This window comes from Uloborus diversus, chromosome 1 (genome assembly GCF_026930045.1).
Source record: "Uloborus diversus isolate 005 chromosome 1, Udiv.v.3.1, whole genome shotgun sequence".
In the NCBI taxonomy this organism is placed as follows: Eukaryota; Metazoa; Arthropoda; class Arachnida; order Araneae; family Uloboridae; genus Uloborus; species Uloborus diversus.
In genome coordinates this window covers 27,728,168-27,753,031 of record NC_072731.1, presented here as the reverse complement: position 1 = coordinate 27,753,031, position 24,864 = coordinate 27,728,168, and the positions used below count along the sequence as shown (strand labels likewise).

General features: G+C 33.8%; 1 protein-coding gene across 3 annotated transcripts in view; it reads left to right on the top strand.

Annotated features, from left to right (window-relative positions):
• LOC129228536 (uncharacterized) overlaps positions 1-24,864 on the top strand; it is a 133,726-nt gene that overhangs the window by 13,579 nt on the left and 95,283 nt on the right. For 2 of the 3 annotated variants that reach the window (XM_054863227.1, XM_054863220.1), the window contains exons 2-5: positions 4-58; positions 11,510-11,546; positions 19,153-19,205; positions 22,066-22,134. In XM_054863227.1, the coding sequence (XP_054719202.1) occupies positions 4-58; positions 11,510-11,546; positions 19,153-19,205; positions 22,066-22,134 (214 nt within the window). The remainder of the gene's footprint in view (positions 1-3; positions 59-11,509; positions 11,547-19,152; positions 19,206-22,065; positions 22,135-24,864) is intronic. The other variant, XM_054863233.1, reaches the window with a different exon arrangement.

The window sequence follows — 24,864 nt, the reverse complement described above, 5'->3', positions numbered from 1 at the left end:
TAGTATGAATTATAGCCTACTTCAAAAGAAGATGAATCAAAAAGCTAATGCTGCTAAGGTAATGTATTCCAATATCTGTTTGCTGTTTTTTTAAATACATGAAAATACCAGTTAACCATTGTATATTTTGTTCATTTGAAATGTGTTTGAGTGTTCGAATTTTTATTTATAAGTGCCTTGTTTCATGCATTATTGCTATTAGCTTGATAGAATGAATCAAATAAACTCTTTTTACAGTAATCCCTCGTTATGTCGCGCCTCGATAAATCGCTCATTCGGATATATCGCTCCTTTCTTCTGTCTCCCAGTGTATTAAAACCTAAAAAAAACCTTGCTTTAAGCTTGAAACCATTCATGAAAACATATTGTATTACTCAGAAAAGGTCTTCTTTATTTTGTCAATGAACAAAACGATGCTCCTATTCTGAATTTGCTGGAAAAGAAGCGGCAACTCCTGCCATCCAAATGTACATACATGCAGTATAGTTTAGTTTAAGATATAGTTTTGAAACTGCTTGACGTTTTCTTTTGTATTGATACTAAGACCTTAACAATGAGTTGTTGCACAAATCAGGATTTGCATCAAAGAAAGGAGGAATGCTCTGGACGGACGAAAGAGTTTTCTCGAAACAATCTGGTCACTTTTACTTTTCACATCCTTTCTACTGCAAATCGAAGGAATTAGAAAGTCTACTGGGAATAAGTGGGTATTGGAATGCTCACACACACTCTTATCACGCTGTAGCTAATGAAGATCATCTTTTTTCGCCATTTCATATTGACGCTAAAAATTAACTTAAATTTAAATTTTGTATAAGTTTCAATGCGTTTGATAGTAAATTCGTGAACTATATCAAAACCATTTGAAAATCATGTGAAAAAGAGTGAATGCTAATTTTCTTGTATGTGTTGGATGGATTACTATTTTTAATGACTTCGGTTACATTGTGCTTTCGGATAGATCACGCTTTTTTTTTTTCCTCCGAGAACTTGATATAATGAGGGGTTACTGTTCTTCTATTTGATTTGAATAGTTGGGCAAAAAATAGCATTTCTTATAAAGCAGTGCTTCTTGAATCAGGGTTGTAATTTTGGCCAGATAAAACCTATTTTAGCCATTCCACTGGCAAAAACCGACCAAAAATGGATTTAACCACCATAGAGCTGGCCAAAACTGTATTGTATAAAAGCCCACTAGTATGTGTACACATAGTTTGTATGCATGATATTGCATGTATTCAATGTATTAAAAAATAAGTAATATGCTTCGATTAAATTTTAAATTCATTTCTTAAGCATAAAACTATGAAACAAGTATGTGTTGTGCTATTTACACTGTTTGAAACACATTTTTTAAAAAATATCAACTGGTTTTACTATAATGTGACTAACCTTTTGGAACATGCATAAGGGTGTAAAATGAACTGTTTGCTTAAATAATGAGTAGTGACTGATTATGGGATTCCATGGGTGCAAGACCTTCCGTCTCAGGACAGATTTCCGTCTTGACAAAATTTCCGAGACGGAGGTCGGGACGGAAAGAAATTCGATGACTTTCTTTTAGTTTTTAATGAAAAAAGAAAAATTGAGCGTTTGAAAAATATGCTTTAATATTACTGGACCGTTCCATAACCTTGAATTTACATCGACATTCTCTCGGTTTTCCGCCATGGGCTCGTTTTGTTTGCAACGTGCTTTTGGAGGAGTGGCTTTTCGACTCGCGCCGTTTGACTTTTTTTTAGGTGTAGCTCTGTTATTTCCAATTCACTGCATTGACCAAAGATCTGCTCGCTATTCTCCCTGATTTTCGAAGCAATCGGTTCTAATTGAAAATTTAGCCTTTTCTCATACTATTTTCGATCATCCATTCGTTTTTTCATTTACGGTTTTTTTTTTTTGCAAACTTTACACGCATAATGAAAATTATGTACACTCTTAAAATGTCTTAAGATATGAGATCCATCACCGATTGAGAGCGATTGCTGACAAGATGAAATATTTTTGCCACATCAAAGGCCGTCCACATACCAAGTAAAATGGAAACTATCAAGGATTTTGGAGATTACAATGAAAATGTAAATTTTGGAAATGATCGGGGGGGGGGGGATTTCAAGCTGGTTGGAAACACCGATGGGCAACCGTTCCTGCATTTTTGACGAAGACTTGTGGAAACACTAAATTCTGTCATTGAATCTAACACTCGCTAGAATGGGAATATGGGAGGGGGGGAGAGAAAGGAAAGAAGAAAAATAACGGAGCACGAGTTTGCGAAAAAACGCTGCTCTTGCAAAGAGAAGAGGGTTATCTGTTCTCAAATTAACCTGCGATACTGAGGTCTTAAAACGTTGATATCTTGGACAATCTGAGGTGGGATGGGGGGGGGGGGGGTTACTCACGGGTTATAGTATAAAATATCGAGAAACTGAATTGAAAATATTTTTGAAGCTAGGAGTGGTTTGATATTTCTCCTCTGCAAACCCTTAAAAATTTATAAGTCAAAAAGTTTTAGTATGTCTTTAATAATGTAAAAGTGGGGAGGGGGATGTTTAAAAAAAAATCGAAGACTGGAGACTTAAAAACACTAATTTAGGCAATCTTTGGTGAATTTATGAGAGATGGTTTTGGTGTTCTAACATGAACATGTTTTGTAGCTGATGTATTAAAAACTATTTGAGGCTATACGTAAATGACTTAAGTTAAAGGCATTTGCGACCCTCTTCCGAAAAGTGTTTGTAATTGAAGTCTTAAAGCTTTTATGCTGTCTTTGGCACTGTCAAGAGGGAGGGACGGGTCTCTCTTTAGGCGAAATTCCGAAGCTGGAGTCTTAAAAGCGCAACTTTAGACCATCTTGGGGTTCGGGGTTCTCCTTTCCTAAAAAATATTCAAAGCTGAAATACTCAGCTTTAGGTAATCTTTGAAAGACTTAAGAAGAGGGAATTCGAAGGCTTTCTCTCAATACGTTTTAGAATTTAAATTCTTAAATCTTCGGTGATGAAAAGGGGAAACCGCAAATTTAAGTAAAATTTATTACTTAGAGGAAAGAGTTCGGGGGGGGGGGGGATGGGTCTCTCACCCCGAAGTATTGAAATGCTATTTTAGCTATTTTTGAGTGAGTTAAGAGTTAGGGAATTGGGGGTCTTTCTCGAAACGTTTTCGAAATTGAAGTCTTAAAACTTTGGGTTGTCATTGGCGATGTGTGAAAGGGAGTTGCTCTCTCAATAGAAAAATAGTGATGTGCCGGATCGTTAAAAAAGTAGATCCGGATCCGGATCATTAGTGTCAAGATCCGCGGATACGGATACGGATCTCAATTTTTTTTTTTTTATTTTTTTAAAACCCAAATCAACTATCCAAGCGTAAAATTTGTTACGGAAGGTATTCCTGTCAGAATAAAGGCAGTTTCTTCAAAAAATGTTAATTGCGGCAAAAATATAATCAAGACTATGATTTACTCTTTAAAGAAATCTCCATTAAAATTGAGGGAGAGTTGGAAGGAATGGGTCAGCGCTGCATTAATGCTTAGATGGAATGTGAAAAATTATTTCTAGCTAACTCGATAGATGTAGGATACAAGAGCAAGAGTGTAAAGCTACTACTGGACAGGCTAGAAATAGTTTTTCGCATTTTATTTCAGCATAAATGCAGCGTTGACCCATTCCACCGAACTTACTCCGACCGACGAAATACAAAGCCGGAACACCTTTACAAACAGTAAATAGAGAATTTAGTCTCACTTTTTTTTGAAGGATGCCGAGAAAAAAAAAATGAAGAATAACAGAAACCCCAAATCAATAAAAACTAATATTAAATTAAAAATTTGAAAAACAAAACATATCCCAGAGAGCCGACCTCATATTAAGATGAATTTCGCGGGTCAGATTACTCATTTGTGAACAAACATGAACTGACAGCAGGTAAAAATTTTTAATCATTGAACTTTTTCTCCTTATCTTCCGACTATGAAATCGCTACCAATCACGCGTATAAAGGCTTAGAATAGCATTTAAAATTTACTTAACAAGATTATAGCTCCTTCTGTATATAACTTGGAAGTTTCAAATAAATATCAAACGCAGAAAACTTCGTTCTTTCAATTAGGGCCAACATATTTTTAACGTACGGGTAAATTTTTACTACCATAATTGTGAAAAATGTTAAGTCGGTTTTTAATTAATATCTCTCGGTAATTAAAGTTCTACAAAAACGAGGTCAAGCTAAGAACACTTTCAATCAAGTCAACTTTTGAACGAAAAGTGAACTATCATAATCGGTTTATCTGTTTAGGAGCTACGGTGCACAAAAAGACACACTGATACACACTTTTAAAACTTAATTCCCCTTCCTTTTTGCAACGGGGGGGGGGGGGGATACAAATTGGCTTCTGAAATGATACCTTATAATTTAAATAGGGAATAAAACCTAATTTAAACGGAATTTAAGAGTCTTTTATTCAAATATTTAGAAATTTTTAGAATCGAAATGATCCGTATAAGATCCGTCAAAAAAGTAACGGATACGGATACAGATCTTTATTTTTCCCTCGGATATCCGCGGATACGGATACGGATACGGATATGCGGAACATCACTATAGAAAAAATAATTTTAAACAAAAACTTACACTGCATTTAGTAAACACAATGAGAGGGGGAGGGGGTATTCCGCACCCCATCCCGAAACATTTTCGTTTCTCAAATTTTTAGAGCTTTGTTTTGGGCTATCTTTGGATGACTTAAGGGGGAAGGATGTAGGAAGATTCTTTCAAAAAGTTTCCAAAATTAAAGTATTAAGATTTTTATGTGGTCATAAGTCATGTTTTTAGGTAACATGGTTAGTTAGGTTTTAGGTAGGTTTCCTACAAAACAAGTTAGAAACTGAAGCCTTAAAAATTGAAATTTAGGACATTTGTGGTGAATTCAGACGAAGTGTTTCGGGAGTTCTCTTCCGAAAATTCTTTGATGCTGAAATATTTAAAGCGTCACTTTAGACTATATTTGAGTGCCTTAAGAGGGATGTGATTCGGGAACCCTGCCTGGGGTTAGGATTCAGTTCCCATATTTCTTTTTTTAATTAATGAATGTTGGAAAGGGTACCTTGTTTAAAAAATATATCTACTTCACTGAAGCGATTTTTCATTGCTAATTTCACCACCTGCAATCTTATAAAAGAATTCTTTTTCAAATGAAGACTGTGTGGGGGAATGGTGACAGTTCATTATCATTAGTCGGCCTTACCCTTCCCCCACCTTTCTTTCTTTTCTAGTTTGTTGGCGCTACCTTGGGTAGACTTTCCGATCAGAACTGATTTATGTTGCAAAAGTGAAAATCTTATGTCCTAAGCGATTTTATTGCTACAATAAAAATGTTTACGATCGGCAAAAAACTAATGGTGGGGTGCTGCATACGCTTTTACCCCTTACATTATCCAACATCGTCTAAAATTGCGTTTTTGAAACTTCAATTTCGAAATGTTACCGAAGGTGGGTTCCTGAACTCCATCCCTTCAATAGTGCATTCGAAAAGCGTATAAACGTTATGAAATTGCCCAATATTGCGATTTTGGGACTATTAGTTTGAAATAATTGATGTAAGAGTCCCTGAACCCCTCCTTTCCCTGAACTTTACCAAAATGGCCTACCATAGCGTTTTTTGGACTTCAATTTGAAAAAAATTCTGGGGGAGACCCCCAGAACCCCCCCCCCCCCCTTTTATTGCCGGATTTTAGATTTTTTGGAATTGTGATGTCAAATCACTTAAATATTACAATTTTAAGGCTTAAAATTTAAATCAAACAGATTCCAAAACTGGCATTGTTAAAATCTATAACATTTATACATACAAATTTTTCCTTAAGCCCGCGTGGGGGGGGGGGGCTGAAAATATTTTCCGTCTTGAACACATCACCAAACTTGCACCCATGTGGGATTCATATTTCTTTTAATTATGTACTCATTAATTTTGATTTTAAACTTTATTATTTCTTACATCCACGTCAAAATGGCCAAAACTGGACAAAACATATTTTATGCAATCCAGTTTTACCAGTTTTATCAATGGTTAAAACCGCCACTGGCCGAAACTTAAACAACTCTATCTTGAATTGTGTTTCAGGGAACTCCACTGCTCAAAAGATAATTCTTCAACAATTCCAAAAAACTTGAAATTCTTTTTTTCCCCATAACATTTTACTTAATCACTTAATTAGGGTTCGTACACTCCAGTCTTGCATAATACAGACAAAAGCGCGAACGGCGTTTATAGAAAATTTTTAGCTCTGCAGAAATTTTTTTTAATCTGCTAATGTTACTAGTTTAAAATAAAAAAAAATATTTTTTTAAGGAAAATTTTAAAAAATCCCAGTTTATTTCTACCAAAGCACATGTGTGAAAAAAAAAATAATGGGATTGGCAGTTTTCCGTTGGTGAAAAATAAGCAAACTATATATTATTGTTTAAAAAAATGGTTCAAAGCACTTTTCTTTTTACTCTTTGTATTTAAAGATAAATTTAATTCTTTATTCAAGGGTGAATTGGTCAAAATAACTACAGTAGAAGACCATTATAACACACACCTTGGAACCAGAGCTTTTGCATTATACAGGTTTTTGCATTATATAGATCATTCCACAAATTTTGAAACTAATATTCAGAATATATCTATATATTAGCACTTCAGAATGAGTTTTATCTGCACTGAGTATTAAAGCACCAATATTACAATTAGTTAATCACAAATAAATATGTTTCACAATCAAAATCCTGCACTTCTGCTAGCTACATGGTTTGCAAAACAGCTGCATTTTCAAGAGCCATCTGGTATTTTTTGTTTACTATCAGTACTAATTTTCAATTTAAAAGCTTTAAAATAAGATGGGAAAATGAAAAACATTCAAAATTTAATTTGCCTAACAATATTTATTTTTGCAAAGCAAAATGGGGATTTTTTAAACTTCAAAACCTATTGTTTACTTTTGAAAAGTAGTGCAGTTTATAGAGAATCACGTTATACAGGTCGGCGTTATAACGGTCTTCTACTGTATTTGCAAAAAATTTTCCAGTTAGGATTTGTGTTTGCAGAGAGTTTTTCATTTTATCTAAGTTTGCTGATTGATACTGGGCAAAAAAGAATGGTTAAGACAGTTTTCTTCAGTTGGTGAAAAGCAAAGTGTTAACTATTTATGTTATTGCAAAAAAAATTTAAAATTATTTTAAAGTTTTTTTTCCCTGCCTTTTTCAGATTTTAATATAAATTAAGAATGAATTAGGCAAAATAATTATTTGCAGAAAATTTTCCAGTTAGGATTTGTGTTTGCAGAAAGCTTTTCATTTTATCTAAGTCTGGTACACTCCTTCAAAACTCCTACAATACTCCTTCATTTAGGAAATTTTTTTGAAGGTCCCTTCAAACTCCTTTTTTTTTTGCCTTTAACTCCTTCAAAACTCCTTGTTTTTTAGTTCAAGACTACACTATCCTCCTCTATGACAGTAACTTAAAATACTGCGATCGACAACTTAACTTCATCACAAGAAAGATTTTAATGTAATAATTTCATATATTTATTTTTTTTCATAAAGGTGTGATTTGCAAATTGATCATATAAGTCATCAAGGTTGAAGGTGAAAATATTATTAGATGACAAAGACATTTCATAAGTGAAGTAAAACATGCTTAAATGGTGCTTGGCTACTTTTAAGTTTTATGATTATTGTTTTTCCTTCCATCACACTCGCAGCCTCAGCAAAAGTCAGGTTGTCTTAATTGTCATTTAAGAGGATTCGGGACACATTTTGAAAAATAGTTTTTCATATAATTTAACTTTTGCACTGATTCACCATCTATTCAATAAGCAAAATCATAACATAAATAGTAAACAAAAAAATTTTTTTTAATTTAAATTTAATTTGTTTAAAAAAAAGGGATTGCCTTAAAGTGCTATAACTCAAAATATTCTTGGTTAATTTTCAATTTTTTTTTCAAAGTATTATGCACAAATATCTTAGCATTAATTTTTATTTGGAAATTTTAAAAATATTAATTCAATAAAAAATAAAAAATATTTGAATATGAATGAAGTATGAAGTGAAAAGGGGGGCGCTTGAAAACATGCTCGAGCACCGAGACCACAGGTCTATTGTACTATCCCCGCTTAGACTACTAAAGGAGCCCAGTAACAGAAATAAATCTCAGCAGTTGCCTAACCGAAATTCTAGGCAGTTCCCAGGGATCTACATAGTGGTATCCCAAGTGCTCAAATCTTTGTGCAGAGTAGAAGTCACATTCACATAGCACATGAATTGAGCTTTCATCAGCCATATGACATCCTCTACATGAAGGGTTGTCGGTAACACCCATCAGATTAAGGTGCCTATTAAGAGAGCAGTGTCCAGTTAGTAACCCAACAGACTTCTTGATCTCATTCCTGCTCAAGTTAAGTAGTTCCTTAGACCTGAGCCAGGGAGGCTGTTGGTTCAGAGTCTTGGCCTGTCTTTCAGACTGGGACTGAAGCCACAGGCCATATGATTCATCCATAAGGAAGGTTCTTTGCAGTAGTCCTTACTGCATTGTAGGGCAGGCAGAGGACAGGCTCGGGTCCCATAATCGGTACATTGGAGCCCTGTTTAGCTAACTGATCTGCCAATTCGTTACCTACAATGTCACGGTGACCAGGAACCCAGGAAAGGGAGACCCTATTACTGCCAGCTTGTCTTACTAGTGCATTATGGCACTCCCAAACTGTTTTGGTAGTAAAACAGTTACGATTGAGAGCTTTCAACACAGCTTGGCTATAGGAGAATATTCTAATAACCTTCCCGCTTATACCTCGTTCTAGGCAGTTGTTTACACAAGCCAATGTGGCTAAAGTTTCTGCCTGGTAGACAGTAGCAAGCTTCGGTAAAGAGAAGCACAGATTAGTGTTATTGCTGCTGCAATATGCACCAGAACCAATTCCAGACGCAGTCTTGGAACCATCTGTAAACCAGATTTCGTGTGCATTGCCAATGATATCCTGTACATCCTTCCCTTGCTACAGAAACACAATGTTATAATTGGCATTAAAGCTGAATTGTTTTAACATCCAGTCAGAAGGCATCATAAATTAAGGATTTGAGTAAATTCAAAGGTACTGTTTTTTGTAAAAATCATATTTTTTGCAATATATGTTTTTTTTTTTAATTCGCCGATTAAAAATTAAAATAAACTGTTTGAAAAAGATATGCTCCAAATTTTATTACTTTATCTTTATCGGCTGTTGACTTATAAGAATTTGAATGCAAGAAATCGGGACAAATTGCATCATGAAGAAAATCGCATTTAAAGTTTTAAAGTTAAATGCAATTTTAGTTATATGCATGCAACAAGACTAAATATATCTTTCATTCTAATTCAGATAGAAACAAGATTCAAATGTCCTTTTTAAGCAGAGAAAAACGGAGTAGTTTTTAAAATGATAAAAAAAAACTTTGACGATTTTTATGTCCCGCACCCCCTTAAATATTTAAAAATACATAAGTAGATGCACTATATTACGTATTGTGTTAAAAAAACAAATGTTTAGAAAATTGCATTTATGATATTGTAAAAAGTGTCATCCATAAGTGATGTCATGCCTTTAGGGGGAAACAGGTTCATAAAATTGTGACAAGGGGAAGAGAGAGGGTGACAAAAAGTGACATCAGTTATTGCAACAATATCTTTATAAAACAAATGTAACGACAAGGGGAGGAATAAGGTGAAGTGTGACACTTTGTGACAAAGGGAGGAAGGGGGTCAAATATGTTGAAAAAAAGTGCAATATCATTTAATGACAGTCCATAGTACTCCTTCAAAATCTCATTTTGCTCCTTCAAAACTCCTCCAAAACCCCTTCATTTTGTTTCTGAAATTGAGTATGAACCGTGCTTAAAAATTGAAATAGCTCTTCAAAATTTAAAAGGAAAGTCTACATGTATAGTGTAAACAGTGTATCCACTCACCTGGAAATCAATTCATGAAACGTTCACAAGGTTGAAATCTTGTTTTATACAGTTGAAACCTTGTAAAACAAGATTTCAACCTTGTGAACATTGCAGTTACAAAACTTTAAGCTGGTTCACCATCAATCTCATGATGGTGATGATCTAGCCCAGGGGTTCTCAAACGGTGGGTCGTGTTCAAGGAGGTCGCGAGATGCGGAAGAAAAATTTAAAGAAAATTAATCTATTGCAAGATTATAAAATCAGTAAGGTCTACTACTACTGTCCCTTATTATAAAATAATTCAAGAGACAAAATTTCATGTTATTTTACTAGTTACTTGTGTATTTAAGGACAAAAATTAACCATTTGTGTTGTTTTTAGTTATTGTTTTAGGGTTTAGAGGGAGTTAGAATTTGAGGGGGGATGGGGGGGGGAGCTTCAATTTTGCAAGGTTTTTTTTTTTGGAAGGGGTATGGGGAGTGCACCCGAACTCTGTGATAACATCATTGAAGATCATCTACAATTGTATTTCTGCAATTTAGATTTCGGAAAATACTGAGGGAGAGTATGTGAACGTTTCTGCCCTCTAACATGACCAAAGATCCTATTAAAACTGCGTTTTAAAAGCTAACTTTGGAAATTTTCCGTTGCCTTCTCCCCAGCATTGTTGAAGGCCATCTGAAACTTTGTTTTAAGTTTTTCAATCAATTTTGAAAACTTTCTGAGGAGTTCTGTTAGAGTTACATTTCAAGCAATTTCTAGGGGAGAGTCCGTTAACCCCCCACTTCTCTACACAATCGGAGATAACAACTGCGTTGTCAAAAGTTTTGAAAAATAAATGGGGAAAGCATCCCTGAACCTTTTCCCCCTCACATTACCAAAGATAGTCTAAAATGCATTTTTAAGACTAAAATTACGAAAATGTCTTATGGCCGAACCCCCTATTTTTGAGTGAATCTTATGCTTACAATTAGGTTCATATTTCTAATGTTTAGATATAATTTAGAGTTTTGACTCCCCAATCCCATTTTAAACCAGAAGCTAAATCTTCTCTCTTTATTTAAGATGTCTTTTGAAAAAAATCATTTAAACACCGATTTCATATACTCATCTAATTTTTTGTTCTCACCATGACCCTGCACCCCTTTTCCAGTAGTTATCATCTAAATCCTTAGGCTTTTTGGTGTAGCAGTATTCCCATTAATGAAGCTCTGGGCATGCCCATGTTGATGGTTAAGCCACGTTGAATTCTACATCAAACTTTATTGATGCCTTTGATTCCGTGTGTTAGGGTCATCTTATGTCCATTTTGAAAAAAAATTCTTGTAGTTTTAACATTCACATAAAATCAGTCATTATTGAGCTTAACTAATTCAGAAAAATTGAAGTGGATGAAAACTGTCCCAAGCATTTTATTTCAATAGATGTATGCAATATCAGTTCTGTCCTTTTCATTTAAATCTTTCCATGGATGCTGTTAGTTTTTTTTTCTTTAAAAAATGATTATGATCATGTTTATAACTTAAGCATTTTTTCTGCTTTTTTTTCTCTCTAGAAGGCTAAAAAAGCTGAAGAAGAGAAGATAGTGAAAGGTAAGGTTCCTATGAATAAAAGCTGACCTATCAAGCTATTTTGATGGTATCAGCATTTACTGTTAGTTGCATTTTTATATTTGGTTGAATTAGCGCATCGCTCAGAAAGAAAAGTAGATGAAAAAAAGAATATGTTTCCAACACTTAACAATTACAAAATTTTAATGGTTAATAGTTTTGCTTGGATTTAATTCTCTATTTTAAGGTTTTTATGAATATTTACTAAATGTCATGCAATGATGTGGATTGGGTAAATACACAGTGTGTAGGTAAATATTTTTTGGGTATTTACTCAGAAACTGGGTGGTTTGGAGAAAGTAGTAAAAGGTAAATTAATGATTTTTTAAAACATCTAAATATGGGGAAATTGTGCAAAATTGATACATATATATGTAGTGTGCAACTGAAAATTTGGTTAAATTATTAAAACATAAATTGTGAATCGACTCACTTGCAGTCTAATAAAATGTTGGTGGTATAATCCCCCTTGCGGATTTTACGTCCAATGATGCAAGGAAATAGCCTGAAATGATACAACCTACTTGCTGGTTTAAATTTTGTTTATGAAGGGCAGAAACATTTGAAATCAGACAGGGTTCAGTTGAGGACATTATAGGACTGTTCATTATAAGATTGTGAAAAAAATTAGAGAGAATGAGTTTACTAGTATGGTAGACCGCAGGACGAAACCTGTATCATTTCAAGTTGTTTACCATATCTTGTAATTATGTGAATTTTTGTATTTACCATAGTATTAGTGTCCTTAACAAGAAAATCCAATGTTCCCACCTCAAGACTTGCACATTTTTTGCAAATGGAGAACAAAAAACGTCAAAATTGAAAAAATTATTCACTACTAATAACTTATTCTGTCAACAGATGATGCTGTGCTTATTTTATTGATAGATAAAAATAAAAGCTAACTTCAATTTAAATAAAGGGAAAGGATGTTTTTTTCTTTTCTTAGTTATATTGAATATTTTTCATCAAAGTTGAACTAAAAAGTTTGTTTTATAATTTTTTTGCTTTTAATTCACGGAGTAATTTTCTGAGCCGGACTGGCCCGGTAACCCATCAATCTGCGGGCCGATGCGCTCTCCTGCCTATGTGCCATTGTACCCTCAAGCCTGACACCTTTTTTCCCCTAGCTTGTATTTCCTCTTTCTTTCTTTTCTTTTTTTTTGCACTTTTTTCCCCCTTCTTGCACCTCCCCCCCCCCCCCAAGGTTGGCGCTCTGTTGAGGGATGAGTACTCCTACACTCGTAGGCAGATTTAGGCAGTGAATTCTGGAGGTGCAACAATACTGGGGATCTGGGAGGTATTCCCCAGGCCAAACAGAGAGCCAAGGGCTTTCCTTCCAAAAATTTTTAATATTTACCTTTACAATGCTGGTTTTTAAACGATTTCAGAGCAGATTTTATCACACTGTTTACTGGAATGATGTGCATAAACTTTAAACAGTTTATTTCAGAGCAAATTTTATCGTACTGTTTACTGGAATGATGTGTAGGAACTTGAAACAGTTTATATGGGTTACGATAAAGTATATTACAAAAGACATGTTTTCAAATTAAATTAGCCATGGTTGTTTCAAAGTAAGATAAATTGTAATTCAATACCAATTAACACCTAATATAAACCAATAAGGCATACAGTTAGTTTATCATCCAGCAATAAATCATTTAAGAAATGTGTTTATTTGACGTATTCCATGTAGCACGCAAGGTGGAGATATGGTTGGCCAATGGTGGGGAATGGTGGGTTGGCAACACAGCGATGAGGAAGCAATGGCCCTACAGTTTCTGGGCATCGTTAGGCCAACTGAGAATATTTTAAAAGGCCCAACTGTTTCTGAACTTTGTTGGGCTAACAAAACAAAAAAAAAAAAAAACTTTGTTGGGCCATGGTTGGGAAATCAGCCAGCCCAAATTTGCTTGCAGTTTCTTTCTTTTCTTTTTTTAGGGTACACATAATAACTAACAGTTTTCCAAATGTTTTCTTTGCTCTTAGTAATATTTTATAGCAAAATTTTGATTATTTTGCAGCTGTAAAAATGAAAATTACATGATTTAGAACATTTTGTAATTTTCCTTCCTTTTATCATTCCAGGACATAAAACTGGTCAGTTAAAGTCAGTATTTTAAAAATTGGTCAATATTAGTCAGTATTTACAAAATTTAGTCTGTAAAGTCAGTATTTTTTAAATTTACTAAATAATTAATTTTAAGATAATATTCACTGTCAATTTTGTTTTTATATTCTAATAAACTTAAAAAATGCCTAAAAAGGAATCAATTTCTATTATAGCAGCCCAATTTCGCCAACTTGGTAGTTGGTTTAAAATCTTTGCTATTATTTTATTGGATTGGGATGACCTAGTTTTGTGGAAAACCTAGCTCCCCGCCCCCTGCCCCATCCCACCCCTACTTTTGATATTGGGTATATTCTTTGAAACATTTCCCTGTTTTTGCTCAAAGTACAAGGTTTTTTTCGAGCAATAAGGTATACATGACATTTACATTTGTGTACAATATCGAGATGAGTAAAAATTTGTTATGTTGAAATTCTTATTTTAATTTGTTGCCTTACCTTTCAACATAAGTTCTTGCCGTATAAGTGAACTTACACCCTGTCCCAAAACTTTACACACAAACTTAAAATACAATTCATAGTAAAAATATGAATGGTATGATACTTAATTTCATATGTGTATACTAATAATAAACAGTACGTAAAGCACAAGATAAGGTTAATTTATTAGAAAAAACATAATGTACGGATGCCGACCTAAAGGGGGGGTGGGAGGGATTCATGGCGCAGATTGCCAAAACATTGTTTGAACACAATAATGGAATTTTTTTAAAAGCACTAGAAATGATTGCATCTTTTGATTCAATTATGCGGGAACACATTCTTAAAATTGAATCCTCTAGGTCGGATTCAACTCGCATGGCTCATTACTTGGGAGACGGGCATCCAAAATGAAATCATCGATTTACTCGGCAGGACAATAAAAAATTAAAGTTTGGATAAAGTAAGAGAAGCGAAGTATTTTTCCGTTATTTTAGACTGCACACCAGATGTGTCACACAGAGCAATTAACAATACTACTGAGACACGTTTGCTTAAATAATACAAACAAAAAATAGAGATATGCGAAAATTTCATAGTTTTTTTGTCCGATAACCAGTTTTACTGGCGAGGGTCTGTTAGATTTGGTTTTAAAATTATTTTCAGAGTTAAAACTTTATATTCAAAATTTGCTTGGCAAAGGATATGATAATGGCTCTAATATGAGTGGAAAACATATTGGATTGCAAAAGAGAATTTTAGAAATTAATAGTCGCGCATTTTTTGTTCCTTGTTTAGCTCATACTTTGGAATTTGTTAGTCAATGATGCAGCTAGGATTTCGTACGAAACTATTAATTTCTTTCACTTGATCTAAGAACTTTTATGTTTTTCTTTTCTTCATCTACAAAAAGATGGTCCATTATTTACAGACATTCACCGGACATAAAACTAAACCTTTAAGTGCTACGCGATGGTCAAGTAGAATTGACGCAATCAAACCTTTGCGTTATCATTGGGACAAAATATTTGATGGAGATATCAGAAAATTCTTCGGATTGGGACAGCACTGCAACACGCAAAGCTTATTCACTTGCATTTGAACATGCAAAATTATAAATTTATGTGCTCAATTATTATTTGGTTCGATGTTTTAAACGAAATTAATTCATTAAGCAAAATGATGTAAAGCCCTTGCTTAAATACGCAAATGTGTATAAATTTGTTAAAAAATTTAGTAGCAAAATTTGAGGAATGTCGCACAGATGAACATTTTGAAGTAGTTTTAGAGGAAGCTACCAAACTAGCTCACGAACTCAAGATTGAAGACGATTTCACGCCTGTAAAATCACTCCGTCCAAAACGAAAACCCAAACAATTTGAGTATGAACAACGCGAAGAAGTTCTGTTAGATCCTAAAACTAATTATAAAGTAAAGTTTTTTTTAGAATCTTTGATCAGACATTAATTTCTTTAAGAGGTCGATTTGAAGAACTACAAGCATTTGACGATGTTTTTGGCTTTTTCGATAGCAAATTATTTAGCCACACAAAAGATGAATTACTAAAGCATTGTAATGATTTACATTCAAAACTAAAAGACGACTCAAGAAATGAAGCAGACATTGACGGCGTCGATTTATTTGATGAGATTAATGCTTTAAAACTACTCTCCAGATAACAAGTCTAATGATCCACATACACTTTTACAATATCTCTTTACAAACGAATTAATTTCAACTTTTCCCAATGCAGCAGTAGCATTAAGAATCTTATTAACTCTGCCACTTTCCGTTGCATCAGGTGAAAAATCTTTCTCAAAGTTAAAAATCATAAAAAATTGTTTAAGATCAACTATGCATCAGCAAAGACTTAGTAATTTGTCAATTTTGTCTATAGAACATGAAATTTTAGGCAATTTGGACATGCAAAAATTAATAGCAGATTTTGCGCGCAAGAAAGCAAGAAAAGTACAATTTGTGTAAGATGCTGCATTAGCACATATTAGCACACAAGTCCTAACAAATAGTATCTCCCTCTCTTTGTTCTTGAAGTGAAGTCACATTCGTTTTTAGGCACTACCTCCACTACCTCACCCTACACCTTCTCCACTTTCCTGAACCATTCTGTTTATTACAGCTATTTTACTTTAGCAACGATCTGAAAAAAAACTGTCTGGTTTCATTTTTCTCTCTCTTTTTTTAAATTTGTGCTTCGAAAAGCTAGACAATGAGATATCAAAAATTTTACAATTGCAATCATTTTTTAGATCTTCGCTCACCAGTTTTTTGCACTTCCAATAAATTTTACTGTGCATTATCAATGATGTACTTATTTATCCAACATTTAGTTTACTTCAAACCGTTTATTTACCGATTGAATGTGCTAAACAATAGGCTATCCTATTCAGAGCAATGCAACCTAATCGAAATATTACATGTTGCTTGTAATTGAACATGTTCTGTACTAAACAACTTGCAAGAAAGAAAAAAGTATGCCAATCTCTGTGCAGGTATTTTTCATTTCTTTCTTTCTTTTTTTTGGAAAAATGTCTTTTGCTTTGAACATTTCACACGAAATAAGGAATAAAATGTGTTTTCTTGAATGAATTTGACAATCCGAAAAAAGTAAGAGTTACTGGGAAGTTCTTTTTCATTGTATAGTTTGTATTTTTCATTTTAAATAAAAAAAAGCTATTACTTACTCCCTTATATTTTCTACTTGATATGAGTATTGACTCCTTTTCTACACCCACTCATAATTATATTGGTTTTTGTAACGGTTTTAAAACATTTTTAGTGAGTTTGTAACTTTGTAATAGAAATGTAGTATAAAAAAAGTTTTCAAAATAAACATACAACTAATTGCTGTACTTATTTCTGTTACTGTTTCATGTCTCATTAATTACGGATCTGTTTTTCATATTTTCGATCATAAACTAAACATATTACTCGCTTACTAAGCTTATTACTTGCTTATTACCTTTATTGCCAACATTTAATCTCCGAAGTTATTTTATACATATCAAGCTCCCTCTCCACAGAAATATTAAATCAAAAATATGACTTAATTTTATTCTTTTTTTCTTGAAAAGTTTCATTTAAGATACTGAAGCAACAGGTTGCTTACTAGTAAGCGTTATGTGCTAGTTAATCGCCAAAATAAGCTAATTGATAGAAGAATCTATAAATTGCAAAAGTGGCTAAGTGTCATTCATCTTCTGCTTTCTCAGGTAGCAATAAAAGAACAACAATGTGTCTCGTGTGTAAGGAAGCACAGAACATGAAAATTTTTGCGTAGGCAAAGAGATTTCTTTTTGGGGGGGGAGGGCGGGAGAGATCACTGGGTAAATCAAGCTACTTAGTTTTTTTCAACCTACTTCAAAATAAATAAATAAATAAAAATAAAAGTAATAATTAAAAAAAAATAGAATAAATTTTTAGGACCCTCAGGGGAGGGGGCGAATATCCCATGATATGGGGGGGGCGACGAAAATAGGTTTCGCACGCGGGCGCTCAGACGTCTAGCAGCGGACCTGCGTATAGGCAATGTGTAAAGACACACAGGGGTCACAAAAAAAAAAAACCTGCACATATTTGTATTTTTGGGTTTGCAATCAAGTAAATTAACTTGCATTGTATCAGTGAAAAATATAAAGGTATTTTCCAAACAATGTTACCTGATGAATAATGAATATTTAATTCAAATTTTTAAAAAAATGCAACCAAATACGTTGGAGGTGCAGCGCACCCCTTCGCACCCCTGTTAATCCGCCTATGCCAACACTATGGATATAAAAGAGCTAAAATGGTGTCAATAACTACAGGTCATCATGGGCCCTCAGCACTGCACAAATCCTTTTTAGGGAAACCTGGGTTTTCTAAGGCTCCTTTCCAATTTTCATCGAAAGATCGAAACTGTCATTAGCTAGCATTTGACATTCATAAAGACATTGATGTATTTCAGAAGGAAATTTTAAGTGATCTCAGGAAAACCCGCACAAATAATGAACATAAAGTAAAACTAATGATAAACAATCTGAGCTTTTCCCCATTTTCTTCGTTTTAAAGTTCATCGTGATATCAATATGAATTATTAATTATTTTTGAGCGAGTGTTTTGAATGAATAATTGCTAATCCATATACATAATTTGATTAAGTACACTGAATATTTTCGGATTATAAATGAATAGGGAAAGAAAAAAGCAATTTTTGATTTTGAAAACCCCTCCAGAAAAAAAGTTCTGGCTGCGTCACTGAATGGACATAGCATATGTTTTGGAGTAACAGTACAAAGTTTGGCTAATAAGTTCGCCTGGCTTCATAGTAATTTCTGTATGATGAACAGATATTCACAGAAAGAGATGCAGAAAATTCACAATTTCACAACTGGGCATTTCCTGCCCTGTTCTTACAGTTGAGCTTTTGCTGTTGGTCAAAGTCTTAAAAGCTAGACTTTAAGAAAAATACAAAATTATATCAGAATGATTATTTATTTCTTTAGCCAGAAAAAAGTGCTTGACCTAGGGCCTCCTGATATTTGATCAGGCCCTAGCAGGGCCGGATTTAGGGAAGGGCAGGCGCGGCTGCTGCCCCTGGGCCTCTACAACAAAAGGGCCCCCACAATAAAATTTTTACAAAATATTCTGACTTTCACACGTTTCCCCCCCCCCCCTATAAATTATAATAATATAAAAAAATAAATAGCAGTAACTTCAGGATGTATTTACTATTAAAGTGCTGATCGAAAATATCGGATAAATCAAAATATTCAGATATATATCAAAGTATCGGATATTTTCGAAAATATGATGATCTTTTCGAACCCTGATTAGGGGCCTCCACTCTTTCGTTGCCTGGGGCCTCCACCCTTCCAAATCCGGCCCTGGGCCCTAGTCCCGCTTGCATACTACAGCAACAAGATATGTGTATTTATTACTTTAATATGATATAATTAGCTTCGGTTTCGTTATTTATGTGCATAAATTGTCTTCTATTCTTCTGTAAGTAATTAGGTTTGTGTATGTATCTTTGCAGATGATGCTGATTATAATATACCTGATAGATCTCATGGCGATCTCTATTGTCCCGTAAGTAAATTTTGCAAGTTGTAAGGAAAAGGTTAACGAAAATAAAGTCTCTTTGATAGTAAAAATAATGAAAGAGAGAGCCATTGTGTAAAATTTTGTTTCATTTTAATGACACCTTGTTAGTGTTGCATTTTGTGTGGCCATCAGTGTAAATAAAATTTCTTTATTATTTTGTTAAAATCATTTATTAAAAATTTTCGAATGAAATTCGGTTTTTTATATGAGAGTCAAAATGTCAAAAAGTAAAAATTTGAAGAATCGGTTCAATTTTAGTTTAGCTTCAATCACACTTCAATCATTTTAGAGCTTTAAAATTAAATTCTAAAGTAATTCTACTTAAATTCTTCTATATACTGTTTTTATACCTTTAACGCCTTCATTTTGAACATCGTGATCTCTTTGAACTGTGGGCATTTGTTTTTTTTTTTTCGCATTTTTTATGATTACGATACCTTCTCAACTAATAAAATTTTTTCTTATTTTTTGTTAAAATTATGAAAAAAAATTTTGAAATGACATCCCATGTCAAAATGTTAAATGATAAATCACCAGACGAATTTTGATTTTGTTTCAATTATTTTGATTTTTTTAGTACATACTTAACATCTCTAGTTTGTATTTCACTTCTGTATTAACAAATAGTAAAATATTTGAATTGGTTAGTATTGCATTCATTAGAAGACTAGAAAATCTCCCATCAAGGCATAACGGGTGAAAATTGCTTCTACTTTTAAACGAAGCAATTGTCTGCTTGATGATATTTTGATAGTTAAAATTTAAACCCTAACTCTAATGGATAAACCCCGTAAACTCCAGTAGATAGCGTTCACTGTTGACATTTTTTTCGTCTAAAATGAGTCTTACCAGTAAATCAGTTAAGTTACCAGATCCAGTTCAGCCTCGGCAAAATAAAGCATTTTTCTGCATGTGAAACATTGCCAAAAATATTATCAAATTATCCTGCTATGGAGCGAGTTTCATTGTTGATGACGTCAGAGCATTAGTAAATCAGTGTATATGCATTTACTATTATAAAAATGAGATTTTATGCAGAGGGCCAGTGTGTGAGAGCTGGGACTCTTGCCCTGGGCAGAAAATTCACCCAATTTCAGTGGATTTTTAAGGGTGCTTGGTATAAAAAATTAAATCTTCAAGGTTGTTTTCAGGAACTCACAATCACTCCTGATTTCCATTAAACTCTTTTCTGTATCAAATTTCTTTTCTTCACACTTTTCATATTAAATTTTTGTTTTTTTTTGTCACTTCAAATCTGTACCTCAAAGCCAAACTAACGAAAGTTCTAAAGTTGTAACTTTTTGTTTATTAGTGCATTGTGTGTAGAATCCTATTCCGCATCGAGCCATGGGAACGTGATTTCTCGCAATTATTTACCAGTATTAAAAGAGTGTGCATCCTATCCTTTGTGTATGCACCAGACCATGGGTGCCCATATGCAAAGTTTCAAGGGGGGGGGGGACTCAAAAATGTTCCCCATGTTTTAGCTGGATATTTTCCCTGTGAAAACTGATTTCAGGACAGATTAGAGTCATTAAAATTTGACATTTATAACAACTTATTCATTAATGGCTGGAGAAGAAGTGTTTTTACATTTTTGCAAAGAGAAAAGTACTAAAAGCACGGAAGTTCTAATTTCAAAGGGGGGGGGCCTCGAGCTTCCCCTTGCCCCCTATATGGGCGCCCTTGCACCTGACAAAAGTTTTCCCTCTCTTCTGTAAAGTAGTGACTTACGTTGGTCCGGCTCTGAGGTACAGAATTTCGGACCCCTTTAAAGGTATAAAATTTCTTTTCAAATATTCCAAAGTCATTTTCTATATTTAAGTTACTTTATACATGTGGGAAAGTCTTCTTTAAAAAAAATCAAAAACCATCAGTAAAGGAAATTGTGCATTTTCAATCAATTACTTCTAGCACACTTTTATAAGTGCTTGCACACATTTTTTCAGTTATATTAAAAAAATGTTGATTATTTAATGGGCATACAAAAAAATAGTGTTTACATCAGATTTCAAATTTTTAACTGATTTCAAATTAATTTACGCATTACATCAAACCACATTCCTGTGTGCTGTATGTGGCTCTCTCAGCTAAATTAGTTGGAAAAACGATAAAATTGTTTTTTAAATCTTATTTTCTTGTGGGTACAGATTTGGCTGTCATTCTATGGTTATTTTAAGGGGTTATTGTCTTTTTCAAGTGGATATTTTTGGAATTTTTGCTATTCTGACAGGGATTTTTAGAGTCTGTTATCTGGATTCTAAAGACAATTTTAAGGATTCGTTTCACGAATATTAACGAGATTTTTATGGACTCTTGTTTTTTTAATGAGGATTTTTAAAGTGCTTTGTTTTAAAAGGAATAGCAATGTCTTTCTATGTTGTTTAGAGTTAGTTTTTAAAACATTATTTCCCAGTATTTATGAAATTATTAGTAGAGTGAAGAAAAATGAATCAATTTACATAATTAAATTGATTTTCCTGGATTCCAACTATACCCACCCAGTTAAAAGCAATATACTGTCAGGCGTAGTAGTACCTTAAATACTTTTATTTTCATGATGTTTAACATCAATTTTTAATCCAGCATTTAAAATAAAAATCTTGATGGCTAAAATGTATTGTTTTAATGTTTCAGTTTGTCGTGAAATATTTTTAGTTGACTATGAAATTTTATAAACAGTTCAACATTTGTTTCTGTGTAAAAATATTGCATGGGAATAACTAATTATGAATTGCTAAAGTATTGCATATTTGAACAATATTTTTGAAACTTGCTTCAATTTAATTTTCTGACTTGTTATGAATTTTTTCTGTTATTTATTTTAATTATTTTATATTAACAGATCTGTGATTCACACATGAACTCGGAGGCCATGTGGCAAGCCCACATTATTGGAAAAAAGCATATTAAGGTAAGTTAGGTTCAGGGAAATATTTTATTATTTGAATGAAGTAAGTTTTAGTCTATGATGTAAGGCTTGATGATTTATCTGCATATTTCAGAGAAAAAAATCACTGATAAAAGTTTTCATATTGAATTTCTGAGCACTATCCATTGCAGATTAGTAGTTTAGTATCACTTGAGCCATTCTATGTATCGAAACCAGCCCAATCTATTGGAGGAAAAAAAGGAGAGACGAGGAGCATTTTGTGCTCTGATCACTTAGTTTTTCCAAAAGAATTTTTTTTCAGGTGAATAACATGATTTATTTTTATAATTGAGTCTTGTCTAATTATTTACAGATAAAAATAATTTGTATTAAACTGGATTTGAGATTAATCTGCCTTAAAAATAAAATAAAATTGAAAATATATATGTATACGTCAAAATTCTCATTAATTTCATTTAGTATCATAATTTTAGCCTATGTAGGGGAATGTCAAGCAAAGTGAAATGTTGAAGTATTTACTCTGTTTTCAGCTCCAACTATCTGGTAATATGTTAACTAGGTTGTAACATATTTTATCTATTCCAGTCAGAAAAACTTTATTTCTGATGATCAAAGCATATGATAATGCAAGCAACTTTCAAAAATTGATAGTCATAATGTAATATTTTGTTGTTAGTCTAATAATTTTTGTTATTATAAAATGATCAAGTTCTTGTTAACATTTTTAATATTAATCTAATACTTGGTGCGGCATTTATTTATTTAATGTGAAATATACTTTTGTTTTAAATGTTTAGTACAATTAATGAATGCGTTTCATCAGTAACTGGGGTCACAAAACGACTTTTCTTATCCTTCTGTTTATTTCACTCATCAACAACAGTTAGTTAATTCATTTTAAGATCTTCATTGAAGTTTTTGCATCTGCAAGGTGGGATCAAAAAATACAGTGAATAATTTTTAAGGTTATATATAAGGTTATTTAATAGAAGGTATCATAATAAGGTTATATAGAATTTCATTTAATCTCCTCCAAAGTAGTGTGTTAGACGTCTTTTGGAAGGGCTTTTAGCTGCTCGCTTGTGGCTCTCTCAATGTCAACAATGGTGTCAAAACCTTTTCCTTCAAAAACAGTTTTAATTTTTGAGATGAGTTAGAAGTCGCAATGTGCTAAATCCGGTGAGTATGGCGGATGCGGACAGATGAGAACCTTTTTCCGGCCAAAAACTTACAAAACACGATCTTCCTTCGGTTCAACACCCAAAAGTTTGGGAACATATTTTGCCCTCATTTGTCTCATTTGCTACCCACCAGTTAAAATGCTTCAAACTGAACCATACGAGATGTTAAGATCTTCCGATAGTTCTTAAATAGTCATTTGTTTGTTTGAACAAATCATTGTTTCTACTTTTTTACAAACTTTCTTCTGTTTTCGAGGTTACTGAACGTCTCACACGCTACTCATCTTTAACAGTCTCATGTCCGATTTTAACTCAACCATACCTCTTGTACACAGAACGTTAATTCGTTGTTCGAAATCTATGTTAAGTGACACACAGGGCCGGACTGGACCCCTCAAAGGGGCGCAAACCTTAGATCTTCAGAAGGGCGCATGATATCGAGCGCATACGTGTTCACACGAGAGGGGCATTAAAACTTTTTATTTGGAGGTTTTGCGGGGTATTTTTGGGGGGAGGGGAGTCGTCGCCCTCGTGTGTGTGGGATTATAATATTTTGCCTGCTATCTTTTTTTTTATTGACCTGACGAGAGGGAATGGTATTAGGAGAGTAGTGCAGGGTTTTCCTTTAAATGAATATGTAATTCTTTAAAATTTAGGGTGTCCGGGGGTTTCTCGTAACAAGGGCGGAACAATAATTTTCTTTAGAGAAAGCACATGAAAAGAAAAAAAAAAGGAAATTAATTTGAATTCTGAAATTTTGAATTCAAATTATGTTTTTCGCAATCACGAACTGCGACGGGACCCTACTCATTGGAGTTATTGTTTCTAGAAACGGCTCCTGTCCCCCCCCCCCAAGCCTGCCTCTCCTCCTGGGTGGTTACGTGTGCATAGTCGTGTGTGTAAGTGTGTAGGCTTGTGTGTGTGCATAGACCTGTGTGTATGCACGTAGGTGTGTGTGAGTGTATGTGTGTAAAATCATGTGTGTGTATGTGTGTGAGTGTGCGTGTGTGTAGGACATGGACGCCTCCGACCAGAGAAGCAGATAGCTCAGAACCGGAGCAGCCGCGCCGCCTGCAGAGGACGGTGGGCGGTGGTTCTGCAGACGCACCTGGTCCAAGCTGAAAAAGGAACCAGACGCCAAAGACGGTCAAGTGAGGACAATAAGCAATCGTGATTGCTCAAAAAAAAAAAAAAATCCGATCTAATAGGGAAGGAAACGGAAGGAAAGGGTGGGGTCCAGGGGTTCTCCCCCCCGGAAAAAATTTGACACTTGTAGCTTTAAAAACCCAATTTTAGACTTTCTTTGCTGATGTTAGAGATAAAAAAAGTACAATGGTCTCAGCGGATATTCTAGAAATTGAAATCTGAAAAACGCGATTATAGGCCAGATTTACGGAATTTTGGGTAAAGAATGGAGTTTAAAGGACTGCCCCCGATTTATTTATTTTTTTAAATAGATCGAAATCAATTATTCCTCCCCCTTCAAATTTTTGAAATTAAAGTTTAAAAAACTCATTTGTCGACAAACTTTGAGGATTTTATGGAAAGGAGGTTCTGGAGCTTTTCCCTG